At 31.1% G+C, this 18,049-nt stretch overlaps 1 protein-coding gene and 1 long non-coding RNA gene across 4 annotated transcripts in view; one reads left to right on the forward strand and one right to left on the reverse strand.

Moving 5' to 3' along the window:
- Positions 1 to 246: 246 nt before the first annotated feature.
- Positions 247 to 2,975, forward strand: LOC126880176 (uncharacterized). 2 transcript variants are annotated; one of them, XR_007696465.1, is made up of 6 exons: positions 247 to 1,783; positions 1,835 to 2,023; positions 2,091 to 2,168; positions 2,313 to 2,384; positions 2,444 to 2,491; positions 2,745 to 2,975. It is a non-coding gene; the product is annotated as an uncharacterized LOC126880176 (long non-coding RNA). The 2 variants fall into 2 exon arrangements; XR_007696464.1 differs by having other exon boundaries at positions 1,852 to 2,023.
- A 7,234-nt stretch (positions 2,976 to 10,209) lies between these two features.
- The window catches only part of LOC114334623 (uncharacterized), a 57,240-nt gene continuing 49,400 nt past the window's right edge, over positions 10,210 to 18,049 (reverse strand). For both annotated transcript variants that reach the window (XM_050643944.1, XM_028284706.2), the window contains exon 3: positions 10,210 to 10,531. In XM_050643944.1, coding sequence (XP_050499901.1) covers positions 10,265 to 10,531 — 267 coding nt within the window. In that variant the 3' untranslated portion in view covers positions 10,210 to 10,264. The remainder of the gene's footprint in view (positions 10,532 to 18,049) is intronic.

Here is an 18,049-nt window from a genome sequence, read left to right on the forward strand (position 1 = left end):
ACAAAGGACGAACCCTCGGAAAAGCCCCATATTTCTAACGTAAGTTAAAGAATTATTAGGTTAATAATTAGCAGTCATTGGGAATCCCTTTTGTAATCTTTTAATTAATTTAAATTGTTTAAATTTAGTTTTAAAATGTACTTTTTTACAGTCTTACTTTTAATTTTTTAGATCGAAACTAATAATTCCATTGTTGCCCTTTCACATAGAAAAAAGAGTTTGGGATAAAAAGAATTTCTGTCCAATTTGTTTCGTAGAAGTGAGTCATTTTGCAAGACATTTGGAAAGAAAACATGATGACGAAAGTCGAGTAAAAAATATTTTATCTTTTCCAAAAGGATCTAATGAAAGGAAAACCTTATGGGATTATTTACGCAAGGAAGGAAATTTTCATTTGTTTAGAGAAGAAAAAAAAGTGGTGGCTGTTCGAAGGCCCACGGAAGCCCAAGCATTAGACTTTGACGATTTTGTTGTTTGCGAAAACTGTTCTGGGGTGTACAAAAATTTTTTTTCTATAAGCATGCTAAAAATGCCAAGAAAAACACTGGTACAAAGTGTGGGCGACTAAATGCCTTAACTCAATCCCAAACATTTTCAGCGGATTCTCGCTGCCAAAACAGTTTTTTATCACAGTCAAGATTAAAGAAAGAGGTATTTTGCATTATGAAAGCAGATAAAATAAGCGCCACCTCAAAAAATGATATTTTTAATATGTTTATTCGGGGAAACCCATCTCAAAAAACATAAAAGAAAGCAAATTGTAACAGTAGCAACAAAATGAGAGAATTAGCAAGACTTTTGATTGCTCTTAGAGAGTTCACACCTGTTCAGAACCTAATTGATGCTATGAAACCAGAATTATTTGACGATTTAGTTACGGCCACAAAAGTAATTTCGGGATTTAGCAATGCCGATAAAAGCTTTAAATCTTCTTCATTAGCACTTCATATGGGTACCACTTTAAAACAAGTATGCGATATAACTAATCGAATGATTTTAAAAAAATTTCCATTCTTTACCTTTAAAAACCCTAATGAGGAAAAAAAGCATTCCAGATTTTAAAACATTAGAGACCAGTTGGGCCAATGAAATTTCTTCATTAGGCCTTAAAACAATAAAAGAACGGCAATGGGAAAACCCCAAATACTGCCGGTGACAAGTGAAGTAATTAAGTTTAATAGTTTTGTCAAAAATCAGGTTGAAGACAGTGCCAAAAAATTAAACAAACTTTTAGAAAAGAAGGGGAAACAAAATGACAAAAATAATTTACTTCCTTTATATAAAACCTTAGCAAAAGGAGTAATGGCCCTTCTTTTAATACTAAATAGAAAACGCATCGGTGAGATTCAATACCTTGAAATTTCTACTTACAAAAGATCATTTGCGGACCCCAGTGTTCAACAAGAAATTGCTGAAAGTTTAACTGTTTCAGAAAAACTATTGTGTAGAAACTTTTAGAAGAATTATTTTATTTTAATTTCTCCTTTTTTAAACGAGAAAATTGAGCTGATGATTAAAATAAGAGAAAAAATAAAATTAATTCCAAAAGATAATAAATACATTTTTGCAAATCCCAATTCGTCGAAAGGTTGGTTTCATGGAACAAGTGTAATTAAACAATTTGCAAAAAGCTGTGGGGCAAAGGATCCCAACTCTCTAACTTCTACCGAATTTCGAAAACAGACTGCAACAATTTTACAGATTATGGATATTCATAATACTGACATGGAACAATTAGCCACTTTTATGGGTCATACAAAAAAAACCATGAAGAATGGTATAGGTAAGCCAATCTTGTTAAAACGGTTTATTATTATATTAGCATAATTAATAGTTGTAATATTTTTTTAGACTTCCTCAAGATCTATACCAGACTGCAAAAATAGCCAAACCAATGATCGCTTTAAATAAAGGTGATGTTAATATTTACAAAGGAAAGAGCTTAGACGATATCAATATAGAAGAAAATGACTACTTGGAAATTGAAAACATAGAAACAGAAGTAAATGAAATAAATGAAAAGGTAGGATTAGTGTACTCGCATTGGTAATTGCCTAAAAGTTTAATAATCTATTTTTTAAAATTAACAGAGCCTACTCATTCTTGGAGTCCTAAAAGTAATTGTAGCGATGTAACTGACGAAAAAATTGAACAAGCTAATAAAAATGGTAGGTAAAAGATTATTATAAACGAAGTCTTAAAAAATCATTACAATAAATATTATAAATGAAAAAAAAAGATGAGTAGCTCCTAACTCTTAAAGCAGTTTTCTACTTAAAAGTAACAAATAAATAATTATTATTAATCTGCAGAAAAAGTTTCGTCGAAGGGTAAAAGAAAGTTATCTACCGATGAAATGACGCATCCAATGCAAAATAATAAAGGTAAAGAAGTTTTAATAAGAGTATATCGAAAAAATGCATGAAAGATTTTATTTTTTTAGTTACAAAAAGAAAGCCAACTACTGAAAAAACCGAAAGCAGTTCAAATGGTAATTTCTTTAGATAACTATTACTCTGCTACTCGTAATACAATTGTTTTAATTTAATAATATATTTGTTACCTAATACGATTTAAAAAATATTTATTCGTAAAAAACTCTAATATAATAATTTTATTCGTAAAAGGACAATTACCTGCTTTTGTTAAAATTAAAAATGCTTTCCAAATTATATAACTAATTAAGGGCACATTTTTTGTATTAATTTTTATGTATTATTTTTTTATGTATTAACTCTTTTTAGCGATTGCAGGCACCGATGGACCGAAAAGGACAAACAAACGATGCTTAAATACTTTACAAGATTCATAAAAGAAAAAGAGTTCCGAAAAAAGCAGACGTACAGGAATTTAAAAAAAAAATAAAGCTGGAGAAAACTTTAAATCAATTGATGGGGTAAAAATTAAAACGTTTGTTTACAATTCTTACAGAATGTAGTTTTTGTGAAGTTTTTATTAAATAACGTGTTTCTAAACATTTGTGTTTTAATTCGATTTCGTTTGATATATATTTTTCGGTAAAAATTTATTTAATCTAGCAAATCAGATTTTTAACAAAACTATGATTAATAAAATGGTATCTTATATTATATAAAATTCTTGTGTCATAAAGTACGTTCCCAAACTCCTCTGAAACGGTTCGACCGATTTTTATCCCCCTAGATGATAAGGGTTGTCCACCCCTAAAACATTTTTTTGGTCTTGTATTTTATTATCTTTTTATAATGTGGATTAAAAAATACATACAACTTTAAATTTTTTCATCGCACAAACGTTATTTTTCCAACTTAGCGGTAAATACAAAATCCCACCGAATACAACCAATACTTAATCAATAATCTGGTGAAAAGTAGCCTGCTGACAAAATATAATCAGTCCCGCGATTCTGTTTCTCGGCTACACGATTTACGCCGTCTTTAAATATGGCGGAGGACAGTCGTTCTTTTGGAATCGCGTCCCTGGCTAAAATAACGTTCAAATGAAATTTCTTTCGTAAATTATAACAAAGCAATGTTGCCGGGTTTTGGGTCTCGCATATAATGTTTGATCAATCTGGGTCTCGGATGGACATACAGCTTACATACAGTCTACCTGTGCGCCGCCTGTGGTGCGTTTCTATGAACTAAATTTCATATATTTTGCGATAGCAAACAGACTTCCGAGTCCAAAAAAAAATTTTTGTTGATCAGTTTTTTTTGATAAGTTGGACCTTCTGCAACCGATATACACGATAAAACCATGCGAGTCCCGCTGAAGGGTCTCGCATGGTCAAAACGGGTCTCAGACGGTGCGCAGCATATGGCAAAATGGGACTCACATGGCCGGTGTGTACGTCTATATATATATATATATATATATATATATATATATATATATATATATATGAGAGTTATTATGAGTATTGAGTGAAGTGAGTGTCAGTGCTAATCACTAATTTAACTTTATCCAAATTAACAACAATATTAAGAACACTATTAATAACTTTAGAACACTATTAAGAACATTACATTGACGTTTTTTAGTATAAGAGAATACTGTGAGAATTAACAATCTGGATGTTTATTTGTTATAGTGTTATTTCAGCTCGGCTTTTTTTAATCTTTTATTGGCACCTGTACTTTTACCCCCAAATGAGACAAAACTTATTTAATTTTATTTTAACAATTAACTGCAATACTTACTAATTTATAATATGATAATTTTAGTAATGTTAATAATTTTACAAATAACTGCTATTTGCTAACTTTTTGAATTAAATATTTTCTATAAATATAGAAATTGTTGTTAGAGCTGTTTTGTGGTATTAGCCAAATTTGTAAACCAATTCGATAGATTTTTTCAAAAATATTGAATATGTTCCTTTTGCAGTTTTTCGATCTGATGTTCATTTCGCGAAAAATCGCGGGGTTACTATTTAAATTTACCTCCCACCCCTCTCCGTAGGGGACCGTGTTTGGCATGATTGGATAGATTTTTGAAAAATATTGAGCACTTTTGAGTTTGTCAATCTGACGTTTATTTCTCGAAATAATCGCTTTTTCTTGTGAAATTTTGTGGCTCACCCATATCCTTACGTCCCGCTCAAACCGTCAGATCCGTAATGTCATGTACGTAACTTACCTTATCATAATCTGACGATTTTGAGTTTTTCTAAAGATAGATTTTTTTTCGAACCCCGCTTAACGAACTCCCATGTATTAAGATCCAATATATGGTAGGGGTACATTTACAGGGTACAAGGTTTCTCCCCATGTGATAATCTGACGCGCTCGAGTAACTGCAAAAATCCCCGCTTGGGCTCCCCTACCATTATGTATTAATATGAAATGTGCTCTATGCTTTAGTTACACAATCGGAAGTTATCGGGTGCCGCTCGGGGTAATTTGGCCTAGGGCCGCAAGTACCCTAGATCCGGCACTGAGAAAAGGTCCTTTCTTCTTATTTCGAATGGAACAAAAAAACTCAAAGTTTCGTTTTATATTACTTTTTACGTATATCGAGTATTTTGTAGTTATATTATCAAAAAAAATGAAATTTACGAAAAATTTAATAATTTTGATTTTTTTTTAAATATGCATTTTAAACAAAGTTTTAAACCGATCAAAATGTTTGATGTCATTATTACCTATGCTCTATGCTAATGTAAAGAAAAAAGTCTTTATTTTTCACTTTTTTCTAAAAAAATCGAAAGGGTCGTCTTATTTTCATCACAACTTGCTTAATTTGGTGCTATTAACTTCTTCTGCAACTCATTTATTGATAGGTATTCTTGAATAGGCACTTTGACAAATGTTTAGTAGGTAGGTAAGTTGTTTTCACTGTTTCACCCAATTTTGAAAAAATGTGGAAACGTTGAATTATTGACGTCCGTCCGTAAACACAACTCCTCCTTCATTTTATATCAGGTAGAATGACAAATGAGGTGTCGAATGAAAGCTTATAACTCAAGGATGGTACTAAAGGTAAGACATTTGACCTAGGACTTCCGGTTTTAGAAATGTAACCGGAAATAGTGTTTTAAAGTCGCCAGAATATATTACAAGCTAAATATTATTCGACGCGCCTTAATAAGATGAGAACAAATAATGTATACTTTTGGATTTTATATCATTTTCAGTTAAAAAGTTCTAACCAGAAGTGCTATATTATAGTCACAGAAATAGTACATTGTGACATATCAATCGAAGCGCATTGAAAAGTCGAGCTTGAATCGTTAGTTCTGGTTTTGAAGTCATTTTCGTTTAAACAATTATTATGACCGAAAGTTTAGTAAAAATTACTCAACATTTGTGAAATCCTATATCAATCGACGTAAAATTACACGAAGAGTTCAAATCGACTTCCGGTTTTCCTTTCGATCATTTTGGGTGAAAACCTAGGACATACAAAGTCCAATTACTTGTTTTATAAAATTCATCGTTTACCTGTTATTTAAGCTTACTTAGATTTGAGTTTTCAAGTAGTAGCCCAATAAATGACCATTTTGGAGTGTAATTTCCAGGGGCAACTCCGAATTGCATGAAAATTTGGATTTAGGTTCTACTTACACTCCACTTCAAAGTTGAATTTGTGTCGTTGGTTGCTTTTACTTGGGGAGTGACAGTCACCCCTTCTCGGGGGGTGAAAAATGCGTGTTTAAAATAAGGCCGGAAATGGAAAAATTGACTTATTTTAAGCACCTTTTGTTCTATAAAGTTTTTTACGTAAGTCAATACTTTTCGAGTTATTCGCGATTTAAAATGTTGATTTTTCGACAAATAAACTACGTTTTCAGACCGTTTTTCCCAAATAACTCAAAAAGTAAATATTTTATCGAAAAAAATATTTTTAACAAAAGTATAGCCTATAAAAAAACTAAAAAAATGGTGTACTAGTTAAGTCCACAAATTGAGTAGAAGCAAAGTTGTAGCTTATGAAAAATACGTTCTTATTCGTCTAATTCCAAATCGAATAATTCAACGCGAAATCACCGAAGAAAGAAGCGTTTTTCGGGAAAACCTTATCAACATTTTTAAAGTATCGAAAAAAAGCTTATTATTTGTTTTTTTACAAAAGTTTACAGCATCAAAAATAAACGAGTTACAATGAAAAAAAAGTTAGCTCCTTTTTTTTGGTAAAAAAAATCGTCAAAACCTCACTCTATTTAGCACCCTAAATGAAATTAATCGTTTGGCTTTATCATATATTTTAACTGTATGTGTATTGTTTATATGATCTGTAAGTTTGATTGGTTTGAAGTGCTTATTTTTGAAAACATTTGGTTTTATAGTAAAAAAAAATTTTCTAAAAATTTTTGAAAAATTTCATTTTTTTAAAATAACTTAAAAAGTATTAGTGATAAGAAAAATCTTAAAGAGTAAAAAAATGTAGGTTTTGCTATTATAAATATGCTAGTTTCATTTTGTTTCTCCGTAAGACAAAAATTGGTTAAGATATGGCTGTTCAAAATTTGCATACACTCGTGATTAGTGACCCATTCAAACTTTCTCAATTATAACCCTTTCAAAAATAAACACTTTAAACCGGTGAGACTGACAGATCATATAAAAAATAGAAAGGTAAGTAAATTGTTTGTAAAGCGGTAGCGATTAATTTCTTTTGGGGAGCTAAACACGGCGAGATTTTCATGATTTTTTACAAAAAAAAAGAGGGCCAACTTTATTTTGAGCGTAACTCGCTTATTTTTAATGCTAAAACTTTTGTTAACAATTAAAGCAAAGCTTTTTATAAACACTTTAAAAAAGTTTAAATGGGTTTTTTCCTAGAAGTGCTTAATTATTCTGTGATTTCACCTTGAAATATTCGATTTGGAATTAGGCGAATAAGAACTTATTTTTCATGAGCTACAACTTTGTTTTTATTTAATTGATAGACTTTACTGATACACCATTTTTTTGGGTTTTTTATAAGCTACACTTTTGCCAAGGATATTTTTTTCGATAAAATATTTACTTTTTGAGTTATTTGCGAAAAACCGTCTGAAAACGTAGTTTTTTTTGTCGAAAAATCAACATTTTCAATGGCAAATAACTCGAAAAGTATTGACTTACGTAAAAAACTCTATAGAACAAAAGTTGCTTAAAATCAGTCAATTTATCCATTTCTGGTCTTATCTTGAACGTATGTTTTTTCACCCCCCGAGAAGGGGTGACTGTCACCCCCCAAGTAAAAGCAACCAACGGTACAATTTCAACTTTAAAGTGGAGGGTAAGTAGAACCTAAATTCAAATTTTCATGCAATTCGGAGTTGCCCCTGAAAATTACACGGTATCGCCGAATTTCCCGTTCATTTACTGGGCTATAGGTAAAGAATTTTTAGATTTGTTATCAATTTTCTTAAGAATACCTTTTTTGTAAAAACTTATACTTAGTTTTTCTATTTAATTATTTATGGAAACCGTTTTAAAATATGCATTTTTTTCACGAAAAATGAAATCTTTGATCTCTAATAATACTGCAGTAACTGAAGGTAGATATGCGCTATAACCTCTGATTTCGTTGAACCTCCATCGATTTGCATGAAAATCGGTGAGTGGTTAGACGATATCTCAAGGAACAAAGGTGACATATGGTGCCAACTTGCGCTTTTAACCTGGGGGCGGATGCTACCCATTCTCGGGGGCGAAAATTATTTTTTTAAAAATAATCCCATAATTGATAGATGAACAAATTCTAAGCAACATTTTTTATATACAGTTATTAAAAAAATCAGGATAGAAATAGATGGCGGTTAGGTGTGGGGATGCGGCGTCAGCCGATATGACACCCCGGATATATATATATTAAAAAAATCAAAACTTTTTGAGTTATTTAAGATGAAAGATTTTAATTTTTCATGAGAAAAATGCATGTTTTTAACCAATTTTTCAAAATAACTCAAAAACTAAAGTTTTTACAAAAAAGTTATTATTACCAAAATTAAAGCTAATAAAATGTGAAATAAACTCCTTACTAGAAAAACCTTTTTTTATTGTTAACTAAAAGTGATACCTAAGTATAAGTAAAGTAATATGTAATTGAATGAATATTTTTTCGACGAGTACCCAAATCTAAATATTCAAGCTTAAATAATGGGAAAATGATGAATTTTATAACATAAACTTATTAAACATTTGTCAAATTACTTCGAAATATCTATCAAATAAGCTTCCGAACAAGTTGATAGCATTAAAATTTATGCCCAAAAATTTTTCAAAATTTATTTTTTTAAATTTTTCCAAAAAGTGTTTTTTTTAATAACTCCGTTAATTTCTACGCCATTAGGTTTGCCTAAAAACCATTTGAAAGTTAATTTCAAGGGTTATTAAACCACATTAAATTTAATCTTTTTTTATAAATAAAATATTAAATGGTCACGGTTACATGGTTTTCGCAGCAAAATTTAAGCTTTAAACGTTTCTATCTCGGTTATTTTTACTCTACAGAAATAGTAAAACAGGTAAAATATTTGATACGGAAAAAAACTAACATTTGGTTATATATCTTTTTTTTTGGTATATTGAGTAATTTTTGAGTTATTATCAAAAGAAAATTACGATAATTTTAAAAATTCTGATTTTTTAAATTATACCTTTTTTTTTCAAAAATATGCATTCTAAACCGGTCAAAATTTTTGAAATCATATTTCTTATGCTAATACAAAGCAATTATTGTAAGGATTACTATACATGTTAATTTTTGTGGAAATTGCGTAGGTATGTTTTATTTTTCACTTTTTTCTAAAAAATTCGAAAGGGAACTCTTATTTTAATCATAACTTGCTTAATTTTGATGCTATTAACTTCTTTTGGAGCTCATTTGATAGGTATTCCGAAGTAATTTGACAAGTGCTTCATAGTTGTATTTTATAAAATGCACCATTATTGTCCCGTTATTTAGACTTAAATCCTTAGATTTGAGTAGTCGCCGAAAAAAATATACATTCAATTACCCATAACTCACTTTGAGTTAACATTAGTTTAGTTCTTTAAGTGAGGAGTGCATGTATTAAATTTTTATTATCTTTAATTTTGGTAATAATAACTTTTTTAAAAGCTTATAGTTATTGAGTTATAAATACGTGAAGAACAGTTTTAGAACTTTCATTTTTTTTACGAAAAAATAAAATCTTTGATCTTTAATAACTCAAAAAGTATTGATTTATATTAATAACTTTATATAACAAATTTTTCTTAGAATTTGTCCCACTATCGATTTATGGTATTATTTTTAATAAAATAATTTTCACTCCCGAGAAGGGGTGGCATCCACCCCCAGGACAAAAGCGCAAGTTTGCATCATGTCACCTTTGTTCCTTGAGGTATCCTCTAACTACTCACCAATTTTCATGAAAATTGATGGAGGTTCAACGAAATAGGAGGTGAAAACCTTCAGTGACTGCACTATAATCCAAAAAGTATTGATTTATTTTAATAACTTGAAATAACAAATTTTGATTAGAATTTGTCCCTCTATCGACTGGAGTTATTCTTAATAAAATAATTTTCACCCCTGACAAGAGGTAGCATCCACACCCAGGGTAAAGGCGCGAGTTGGCCTCATATGTATAGGTACATACTTTACTTTTGTTTCTTGACGTATCCTCTAACTACTCACCAATTTTCATGAAAATCTATCTAGATTCAACGAAATCGGAGGTGAAAATTTCATTGACTGCATTATAATGGGATAATGACAAGAGAGCTAGGTTTTAGGAAATTCAAACGCATATTATAATAAGTATATTATATTTATTTACATAAAAACTGAATATACAAAACAAAAACTACGAAGACTTCTGTTTTAGTCTCTCTTCTAATACATCCAAATGTTGTTTACTACATTTAAACTTGGACAAAAGTGATAGTAAATGACGCTTTCCTCTTTCAAGTTCTGTCACTTGGATTTTAAGTAGTTTATTAATTTTAGCCAATGAGTTCGCATCCTTAACAAGGCCATCTAGGTGATCTTGAACTTTTTTTCTACGTTTTGCCGCGGCTTTTCTATTTCCTGCACGGCGTCTTAGCAGTCTAATTTCTTCTTCTGATAAACCCTGGAACAGATCATTTATTACAATAAAAAAAAACAATGAAAAAAGTTGTCAAAGAACGCGAAAAAACAGCCTGGAAAAGTTTTAGTAGGTTGCTCCTTCATAGTAGTAGATCAAATTAAGAGCACACAGTAGCGATCAACAGGTAGCAACAAACGCGTTCCAAGATTGCCGCTGTAATTTTGAATATTTTTTCGAGATATTTGGCACACATATTCGTAATATAATAAAGAATGGCGGTACAGAGCCCAATTTCATAAATATGTTAGTATGTGGAAATTACTCCATAATTAAATAAAATATTGCAAAAAGGAGCATGTACCGCCATTAAGAAACACAAAAAAATAAACTTTCTTCAAATAAACTTTTTTATCCCGTGCCTAGATTTTGTGTCACATTGGAAGTACTAAAAATCGATTTTTTTACAACAAGAAATCGAACGTCACTGACTTGGCAACATTTCGCGCCTATGTGTATAAAAATTATTGTTTTTGATAGTATAAACGTCACTGTCAGTGTCGAATTACCGACGCACTGTTGCCTCACTTTTGAAACTTCGCAGAACTTTCCATAGGCGTAACTAGGGGGGGTTTGGGGGTTATAACCCCCCCCATTGGGATGTACTTTGAGCTCTATACGCCTAACACCATACCCTTCAGAGACCTTCCAGTAGTTGTAACCCCCCCTTTCAGGTAGTTGTAACCCCCTTCCCCCTTAGGATCATCCTGGTTACGCCTATGGAACTTTCGCAATCTTGGACCGCGTTTGTTGCTACCTGTTGATCACCACTATTTGCTCTTAAGTAAATTTACAAATCACGCGTTTCTTCTTTTTAACTTCTTTACGGTCAATTGTTCGTCGGCCATGTTATTGGTGGATAGACAGGGTTCTCTAGTAAAAAATTTGTAACCATTAAAGAGGTCTGCACTTTGATGATTTATTGGGAGTGAATATGTTTCGATATTCCAAATACTCATGGCTAATAGGGTTTCAGAGGATCGGAACGTATTTCCGGCTGCAATGCTATTCAAATGGGGATTAATTTTTTTCAAATCCTGAGAAAACTAATAAATATTTTTGAAAAATTTAAACGCAGAATAAAAGATTACGTTATTAGCGAGGGCAGAAAGTCCCTGAGAACTTCTATAATGTTTATTTTAATAAGTTACAGGGATTAAAAACTAAGAGAAAAGTTAGTGTGATTTTTAATTTCAAATATCTCATTCAAAATAAACTTTTTATTTATTCTAAGGGACTTTCGGCCCTCGGTAATAATTTAGTCTTTCATTCTGCGTTTAAATTTTTCAAAAATATTTATTGGTTTTATCAGGATTTGAAAAAAATAAACATAATGCCGTGGTAATATTTTCCAAATCTATCTTTGTCTTACAACGCACTCAGCCGAATATAATATTGTCAGCATATATTGTCAGTCAGACACTGACAATCAGTGACAATTTTAAATATTTGACATTGCATCGGGAATATGTTGAGTTATTGATTAAATATTATTGATATATAGTGTATTTGATAAATAATTTATTTAAGACGTGAACTTAATAAAAAGTTATTTATTGTGTATTATTTGTGGAAGATCCAAGCAGAGAATACATCAGGATAATATATATTCTGTGATCCAAGTATTTTGTTGTTACAGATGTTCAAAATTGTAAGCGTTCCATTTCAATATATTATTAAAAAATCACTTTAACACTTTTCCTCTTTTCTCGATTGAGTATTAGTTTTTGTTGTACAAATAAATTATTACAATCACTGAATACATAGTTAGTGAAAAAATTATCACATTTATTAACTGAATTAATAATTTGCAATTATAAAAATAACAGTTATCCAAGAACATTCAAAAGCCATCTCTTTAAATTAATGATGACATTTTCAAGTAGAATGACATTCTAGTAATGTTTACATATACATACCAATGTGAATTTTACTACACGTCATTTGCCGTGTAAAGACAGAAAAAGTAGGGATTCACGTAAAATATTTGCGAATTATGTACCCATAGCCTTCAGGACACTGTCGGGGCTCAGTGCTCCTTCTTCTTCATAGCCTTATATCATCCATTTTTGGACATAGGCCTTTTCCAACTCCTTCCACCGGTCTCTATCCTGAGCAATATATTTCCAATTTGTTGCGGCTATTCTTTTAATATTATCAACCCATCTCATATGTGGTCTTTCTCTTGGTCGTTTACTTTCGTAAACGACCTTAATGTTGTTTTTTACATTGCTCTTTCTATTGGGGCTAGTTTATTCATATTTACCTTGGTTAGGATCCAGGTTTGACACATTGACACCCATATGTCATGATAGGAAGCATACACTGGTTGAACACTTTGCTTCTAAAGTATTGGGGTATTTTGCGGTTCTTGAATATCCAACTAAGTTTTCCAAATCCTGCCCATGCTAGTCTTGATTAGTGATGTTGATTATAGTTACTTTCGAGCATTCGTTACAAATCGTTACTTTTGTATAAAGTAATCATTTACAGTATTCGTTACTTTGATTACTATGATTACTATTGTTACTTTTGTATTTTTAGTACCGGTAATCATATCGAGAATAGTATTTCTCAATAGGTAGGTATTTTGTATAAAGTAATCATTTACAGTATTTGTTACTTTGATTACTATGATTACTATTGTTATTTTGTATTTTTAGTACCGGTAATCATATCGAGAATAGTATTTCTCAGTAGGTAGGTATTTTGTATAAAGTAATCATTTACAGTATTCGTTACTTTGATTACTATGATTACTATTGTTACTTTTGTATTTGAGTACCTGTAATTATAGCGAGAATAGTATTTCTCAGTAGGTAGGTATTTTGTATAAAGTAATCATTTACAGTATTCGTTACTTTGATTACTAGGATTACTTTTGTTACTTTTGTATTTGAGTACCGGTAATCATATCGAGAATCGTATTTCTCAGTAGATAGGTATTTTGTATAGGTATTTCGATATAACAACGACCTTCACAGATCTATTTAAGGGATAAAAATGATTTGATTACTATGATTACTTTTGTATTTTGTAACGAAGTAATCAAAGTAATTAAATACGATTGGTACGAAGTAGTCAGAGTAATCGAAGTAACGATTTGCCTCTGTGTATAGTAATCGTTACTTTCGGTATTCGTAAGTAACGAGTACTTTGTAACGAATAGTTACTTGTTCAACATCACTAGTCTTGATCTTCTAGTTTCCGTACTTTGGTTCTCTTTGTCAAGTTTCAGGATTTATATATTCGGGATTTTTGACGTCCGGATTATCGACGCTCTACTGTACTATGAAAAACAAGTCCTAATTATCTTTCAAATCAATTTCCCCAACGTTCACATATAAAAAAATGGATATACGGATGGGGTACAAATGCACCCCGCACCGTTGTTTACGTAAGAATCTAAGCACTGCCTTACGAGGATTAAAGTCGCCGGTTTACGAAATAACGAATTTATTCCTTTCATTTGCACCATACTGTATACTGTATGTATACACATGCAACGGTGGAAAATAGTGTCGCGCACGCGTGATTAGAAATTAAAAAACAAAGGAGTTTTGAATACTGTATTGCAAAAACTCTTCGGGATTTCATCAATCGATGTTTAAAGAATATCTACCTACCTTGACAACATTCAAATTTTAAGTTTTTCACATAGTTTTGGAAGGTTAAAAATGGCCGATTTCGCAATTTTTCAATTTTTAATCGCTTATATGTCAAAAACTATCAACTTTAGAGAAAAGTCACTAAAGACCTTATCTGTTTGGAATGATCCAAAAAACCTAAAAAACTTTGTTCCATGCAAAAAAATAATTATAGGAAAAAAACAAAAAAAAAACATTTAAAAAATTTTTGACCCACTTTTGGTCCTGGCAACATGCAAATTTGTTAAAAGGGGTTCTTTTTGAGTAAGATTGTGCAAAAAATCCGAATCGGAATATTTTCCTAGCGGATGCGCAGTGGCTTTCTGGACTACCATGTACCATCTCCCTCTTGCACTGGGCCATATACTTTTCTCAATATCTGTCTCTCGAATGTTGGTCTTCATCTTTTTTTGTCATTATTTACGTTTCACAACCATAAGTTACTACGAGTCTAATCAAGGAGTTACCACTACAAATAAAATGATAACTTTTGACGGTGAAAAAATTGGGGTTGACGGTGAAAAAATTGCTGTTGACAAAAAGACAGTTGATTGCGAAAAATAATAGTTTCGAATATATCTCATGGAGTAGAGTTAGGGAAGGATAGACGAAGTAGAATCCTACAAATTAAAATGAATATAAACCATGGTGGATGAGTGGCAACGTGGTTTTTAGTCCGACATTGGTCGATAATTCTACTACAGTACAGGATATCCAAAAAAGTTATTTCGAAAATAAGCTTTGGATTTGCGGTTCATTTATTTTGCTATCAAAGAGAGAGGTTTCCTAACTACTTGATGCTTCATATAGAGGTCGCTGCTAGCGTGGACAGGTTGTTATGTTATAACAACGAAACTAGATTACTTTTAATTTAAGTTTGAACAACCACAAGTGCTCCCGATGATATAACTCGAAACATGTGTAGAGCAATGGTGGTGTTCGAATTGAAATGAAATGCAATCGCCTACTTTCATTTTAACGTCTTTTTTCTGCGCAATGAGTCAATACGATAGTGCAGCGGTCTCCATGTTGCCGGCAGTTTTTAGCGTCATCGAGCGTGTTTAAGCTGTCAAGGGCGTTTTCAATTTCGATGGCTTCACGGATAATTTTCTATTTTAAGAAGTGGATAGGAGCGATAGTTTTTGCTTGTTGCGATTGGAGAAATGCTTGTTTAGCCCTATCAAAGAACAATCTGACTCCAAAAAAAATAAAGGAAAGATGAAAATTTGGGCATAGGTAGTTGAAATTGTCTATTATTATACAGGGTGTCTAGAAACTCTACCGACAAATGAAGACAGGAGATTCCTTAGGTAATTTTAAGACAATTTAACCAAATTCACCTAGTCCGAAAATGCTTCCTAAGGGAGCTAGAGCTCTTTGAAAATGGCGTCTTGTAATTAGTTTTTCTTAAATACACCCAGAACGCTTCTAGTTAGAAAAACAAAAATTGGTACGCAGATTTATCTTTCATAGATAAATCGATTTCATCCATTGCGAATTTATAGTACCGGTCATAGGCGTCCGTTTTGGGTAGGGTAACGGTTATTTTATTGCATAACTTTTTTGTCTTTAAATTTGAAGCATTTTTTACTTTGGATTATTAAATTGTGAGGTATGCTAGTACTAAAAGGTACTCTTGATTTAAGTCGGTAGGACACACCGTTTTCTAGAAAAATCGATTTGAAAATTTTTCGTCTTTTGAATTTGAAAAAAAAAATTGAAAAACATTTAAAAAAAACGGTGTATTTTACCAACTTAAAGCAAGAGTAACTTTTACTACTAGAATACCTCATAATTTAATAATCTAGTGTCAAAAATGCTTAAAACTTAAAGACAAAAAGTTATGCGATAAAATAACCGTTGACCTACCCAAAACCGATGCATATGACCGATACTCTCAATTAATGAAATCAATTTATCTCTGGAATATATTTAAACGTACAAGTTTTCGTTTTTCTAAATAGTTTTTTTGTTTATTTTTTTTTAAATAAAAAAAAACGAAAAATTTTCAAATCGATTTTTCTAGGAAACGGTGTATTCTATCGACTTAAAATAGTACGACGAGTACCTTTTAGTACAGGAATACCTCACAATTTAATACTCCAGAGTCAAAAATGCTTAAAAGTTAAAGATAAAAAAGTTATGCGATAAAGTAACCGTTGCCCTACCCAAAACGGACGCCTATGACCGGTACTAGAAATTTACAATAAATGGAATCGATTTATCTCTGGAAGATAAATACGCATACAAATTTTTGTTTTTTTAAATAGATACGTTCCAGAGCTATTTAAGAAAAACTAATTACCAGACGCCATCTTCAAATAGCTCTAGCTCCCTTAGAAAGCGTTTTCGGACTAAATGAATTGGGTTAAATTGTCTTAAAATCATCTGAGGAATCTCCTGTATTCGTTTGTCGGTAGAGTTTCTGGGCACCCTGTATAAGAAAAAGTTTACAATTCTACACCCCCTCCATTTTACAAAAATGGAGAGGAATACCCCCCTCTCGAAGGTAAAAAATATACATTCAAAATAAGTCCGGAATTGAAAAAAATGATTAGTTCTAAGAAACTTTTGTTCTATAGAGTTTTTTTCCCAAGTCAATACTTTTCGAGTTATTTGCAAGTGAACATGTTCATTTTTAACAGAAATAACATGTTTTTGGACGGGTTTTCGGAGATAACCGGATATTTTCGGCATTTCAGCGAAAAAAATATTCTTAGCAAAAATATAGCTTATATAAAACCGAAAAAATGGTGTACCTATGTTTGAGGTCTGTAGACACAGTAGAAGCAGAGTTGTAGCTAATGAAAAGTAGGTTCTTCTTCATCAAATTCCAAATCGAATATTTCAATGTAAAATAACACAAAAACAGAGCACTATTCGGGGAAAATTCATTTCAACTTTTGTAAAGTGATTAAAAAAAGGTTTATTTTTGTTTTTTAAAAAAACTTGTAACAAGTAAGTGAGTTTCGCTCAAAATATTGTTGGTCCCTTTTATTTTTTGGTAAAAAAATCGCGAAAATCACCCCAAAGTTAGCATCCCCAAATAAATTTTATCATTACCACTTCACAAGTTACTTTGCTTATGTATTATTTATATGATCTGTAAGTTTCATCGGTTCAAAGTGCTTATTTTTGAAAAAGTTGTAGTTAAAATGGCTTGAACGAGTAACTAATCACGAGTTTAGGCAAATTTTGAACAGCCATAGCATAACCAATTTTTGTCTATCAAGAAAACAAAAAAAGCAAAAATATTCAGAAAAGCAAAACGTACATTTTATTACTCTTTAAGATTTTTGGTATTACTAATAATTTTTAAGTTAATTCCATGAACAATTCCATTTTTTTTTCAAAATAAAAAAAAATTTTTATTTTAAACCCAATTTTTTTCAAAAATGAGCACTTTGAACCAATAAAACTTATGGATAATATAAATAATACATACCTAAAGTAACTTGTGAAGCGGTAATGATTAATTTTTATTTGGGAAGCTAATTAGGAGGCGATTTTCGCGATTTTTGTACCAAAAAATAAAAGGGACGAACAATATTTTGAGCGTAACTCACTTATTTTTAATGTTAGAAGTTTTTTTAAAAAACAAAAATTAACCTTTTTTTAAACACTTCAAAAAAGTTGTAACTAATTTTCCCCGAAAAGTGCTCCGTTTTTTGGTTATTTCACATTGAAATATTCGATTTGAAATTTGACGAAGAAGAACCTACTTTTCATTAGCTACAACTCTGCTTCTACTGGGTATACAGACCTCACGCGTACACCATTTTTGTCAATTTTTTATGAGCTATATTTTTACTAAGAATATTTTTTTCGCTAGAATACTTACTTTTTGAGTTATCTG

The sequence above is a fragment of the Diabrotica virgifera genome, chromosome 2 (genome assembly GCF_917563875.1).
Source record: "Diabrotica virgifera virgifera chromosome 2, PGI_DIABVI_V3a".
NCBI lineage: Eukaryota > Metazoa > Arthropoda > Insecta > Coleoptera > Chrysomelidae > Diabrotica > Diabrotica virgifera.